The sequence below is a fragment of the Myotis davidii genome, unplaced genomic scaffold (genome assembly GCF_000327345.1).
Source record: "Myotis davidii unplaced genomic scaffold, ASM32734v1 scaffold663, whole genome shotgun sequence".
NCBI lineage: Eukaryota > Metazoa > Chordata > Mammalia > Chiroptera > Vespertilionidae > Myotis > Myotis davidii.
The window spans coordinates 3,657,267-3,660,144 of NW_006295816.1; the positions used below are offsets into that span (position 1 = coordinate 3,657,267).

Genomic DNA, 2,878 nt, shown 5'->3' on the forward strand with positions numbered 1-2,878 from the left:
AGCTGCCCCTCATCCTCCCCCACCCCCCGGTTCCCGCCCCTTCCCCTGCCTTATTAATGAATACTCAGAATTTTAAGTCACGGGTGGGGTTTAAGGGCTGGTTCCTCCCTGGTTGACTGAAGGAACCCGGCCTCCGCGTCCCTGACTTGATCGCCCGCTTGTGGGTCGCCTCCTGCAGAAGCCTGAGGGCCAGGACCTGCCGTCCTGGTGGCCCTGGCACCGCAGCGCGTGGGCCGGGAAGGGCTGGTCACCAGCAGCTGCTCTCCGGGCCAGTTCCCTGCTGATGAGCACTTAGGTGGTTTCTGATCTTCCTGTTACAAACAGGGCTGTCTAAGCCGCATGGGGACAGGAGCCTGGCCTTTCGGGAAGTTCGGTTGGGCTTGGATGAGTGAGTGGAGGGTCCAGGGTGTGGGGAACGGATGAGTGAGTGGAGGGTCCAGGGTGTGGGGAATGGATGAGTGAGTGGAGGGGGAGGGCTTAGGACCAAGGAGTGTGAGGAAGGGTGAGGCCAGACAGGGAGGCCAATGGTGAGGCGACTGCCGTATCTGGGTTAAAGGAGGGGGGAGGTTGGAGGGATGCAAGTTTGGGAGACCCGGCAGGACCGGTGACCTCTGTAGTTGGGAGCAGGGGATGGGAGTGGTCAGGCCTGATTTCTGAAGACAAGTAATAGGACGTTTATGACCCACATGTCATAACTGAACATAGTTCCATGTTCGTTGGGACACACAGGCACGGAATTGAAGGCTAGCAAAGACAGTCAGTGGAAACACAAAGAAGGACCCCGTGGTTGTTGATAATGGGAACCAAGGAGCTGCAATCAGGAAATAATTGGGACAAGGGCATAGGGAGGAGACCTGGTCCCTTAGGCTCTTTAGATTTTCTGTCCCAGCGACTTAAGGCATTTCCATTCTCATGGGAGGCCCGCATTCATTCCATGGGTTTTTAAACACATTTCGTCTGGCATTTTTACATTTGCTTTTAACAGTAATTCGCGAGAAACTGGAGAGTGCTGAAGGATAAAAGCCCGCATATGCTGACGTGGGATGCTCTCCATGAACCTGCGCTCCAGTCATTGGCAGGCTGGGACTGGGGCTGTAGCCAGACCCGCCTCCACCGCAGGCCCTCACGTTTACATGTAGAGTTTTGACCAGAGAAACCCCTTTTCTAAAGAGTTTGCATTTGTTGTGACTGGTCCGTCTGTTTCCTTGGTGTAATGGACAGTGATTTCCGCCCGTGGGGTTTGCTCAATCCCGGGGGCTCACTGTGTGCCGGGCGCCTTCCCCCACTCCCTGCAGATGGTCTCCATCCCCGCGGGCGTGTTCACGATGGGCACAGATGACCCTCAGATCAGGCAGGACGGGGAGGCGCCCGCCAGGAGAGTCACCGTGGATGCCTTCTACATGGACGCCTATGAAGTCAGTAACGCCGACTTCGAGAGGTTCGTGAACGCCACCGGCTACCTGACCGAGGTAACGGGTCAGGGTGGGGAGGGACAGCTTGCTCTCCCACCACTTTTCCTGTGGGCCCGGCACTGTGCTAAGCCCTTTGCATACATAGCGTCTAACTTAATTCTGGCAACTCCGAGCGGTAGGTTACCTTTTAGGTAGCACACTGAGGCTTAGGAGGGTGACTTGCCCTGATTCGCAGGCTGGTTGGTGGGAGCTGGGATGCCAGTGTGACTGGTGTGGCCCAGGGCCTGTGCCCTTTGCTGTTCTGCTGTACGTGTTAGTGCTTCAGTCTGTCCGCGGCGCCCCTGCCCACCGGGCCTTTTGGGATAACAGACCACGTGTCAAGTAAGGCCACTTTTCCCACTCAGAAAATTGCAGTTTGGTTGTTTTAGAAACCTGTTTCCCAAGAGACAGGTGCTGAAAGGCAGCTTTGCGTTTTCCTGGTTTATTCCAGTGCCTGGTGACTTGTAGGCAACCCCCTGGCAGGCAGGGCGGCCTCCTGCTATGGTCTCAGGATCAGGAAGCCAGGTTCTGAGCGGGCGTGTCCTGCCTGGGAGGAGGGACAGGGAGGCTGTCCAGGGCGGGGTTACTGTGAGCGTCTCCATGGTGCTGGTCCAATAGGTGCCTGTTTTCCCTGCTCTCTCACCACAGGACGCCACCCTAGCCCTCAGTGTGTGGAGTCCCTGTCTTTATTTTAAATTAAAAATAACTTGAGAGTGAATGCCGACAGCGAAGCAGCATGCGGGTTTGGCTTCGCATTGCTCTGCTTCTTGGGCGTTTCCTAAAATGGGCAGAGCGCTTGTGTCTTTTCGTGCCTGTTTGTGGAAGCAGAGACCCCGTGCTTCCTGTGGCCGAAGGATGCTCTCGGCCAGGTTACTCAGCAGTGCGGTGAAGTTAGCAGGTGAGTCCCAGGGACGGAAGCTTAGACCAGGGTTCTCCGTGAAGACGGGAGGCGCAGAATTTAGGGCGGCCAGAAACTCCGATGGGGAAGTTACTCCTGCGTCTTTTCTACCCTGTACCTGGGATCTCATGTTTCCTTCAGTTACGACCAACCACAGTAGTAGCAGGACCTGTGATTCTGTTGCCCACAGAAACCAGACACTTTGTCTCGTTGTTGCTGTTACAGACATCCTGTCATTGTTCGCTTTCATCTCCTCCTTAGAAGTGATGACTATTGGACCAGCCACGAGGTCATATTTAATATATTAATACAGAGCACATATATATATACATATTACTGTAGCATAACTGTGATGAATATTCTGATAGAACTAGTTGTCTTTGTAATCATACTGATTTTACTTTATCCATCCAACATGTCACCCTGAGAAGGGGTCCTGTCAGCTTCACTCTGCCCAGGGGTCCAGTCGCAAGGAGGGTTAAGGACTGTTCTGGACACAGTGCCTCCTGGCTTAGCCACAGTCCCATCC

General features: G+C 54.6%; 1 protein-coding gene across 3 annotated transcripts in view; it reads left to right on the forward strand.

Annotated features, from left to right (window-relative positions):
• Nucleotides 1-617: 617 nt before the first annotated feature.
• Nucleotides 618-2,878, forward strand: part of SUMF1 (sulfatase modifying factor 1) — an 18,671-nt gene continuing 16,410 nt past the window's right edge. The window contains exon 1 of one of the 3 annotated variants that reach the window (XM_006770484.2): nucleotides 618-1,469. In XM_006770484.2, the coding sequence (XP_006770547.1) occupies nucleotides 1,296-1,469 (174 nt within the window). In that variant the 5' untranslated portion in view covers nucleotides 618-1,295. The remainder of the gene's footprint in view (nucleotides 1,470-2,878) is intronic. The other 2 variants (XM_015568359.1, XM_006770483.2) reach the window with 2 other exon arrangements.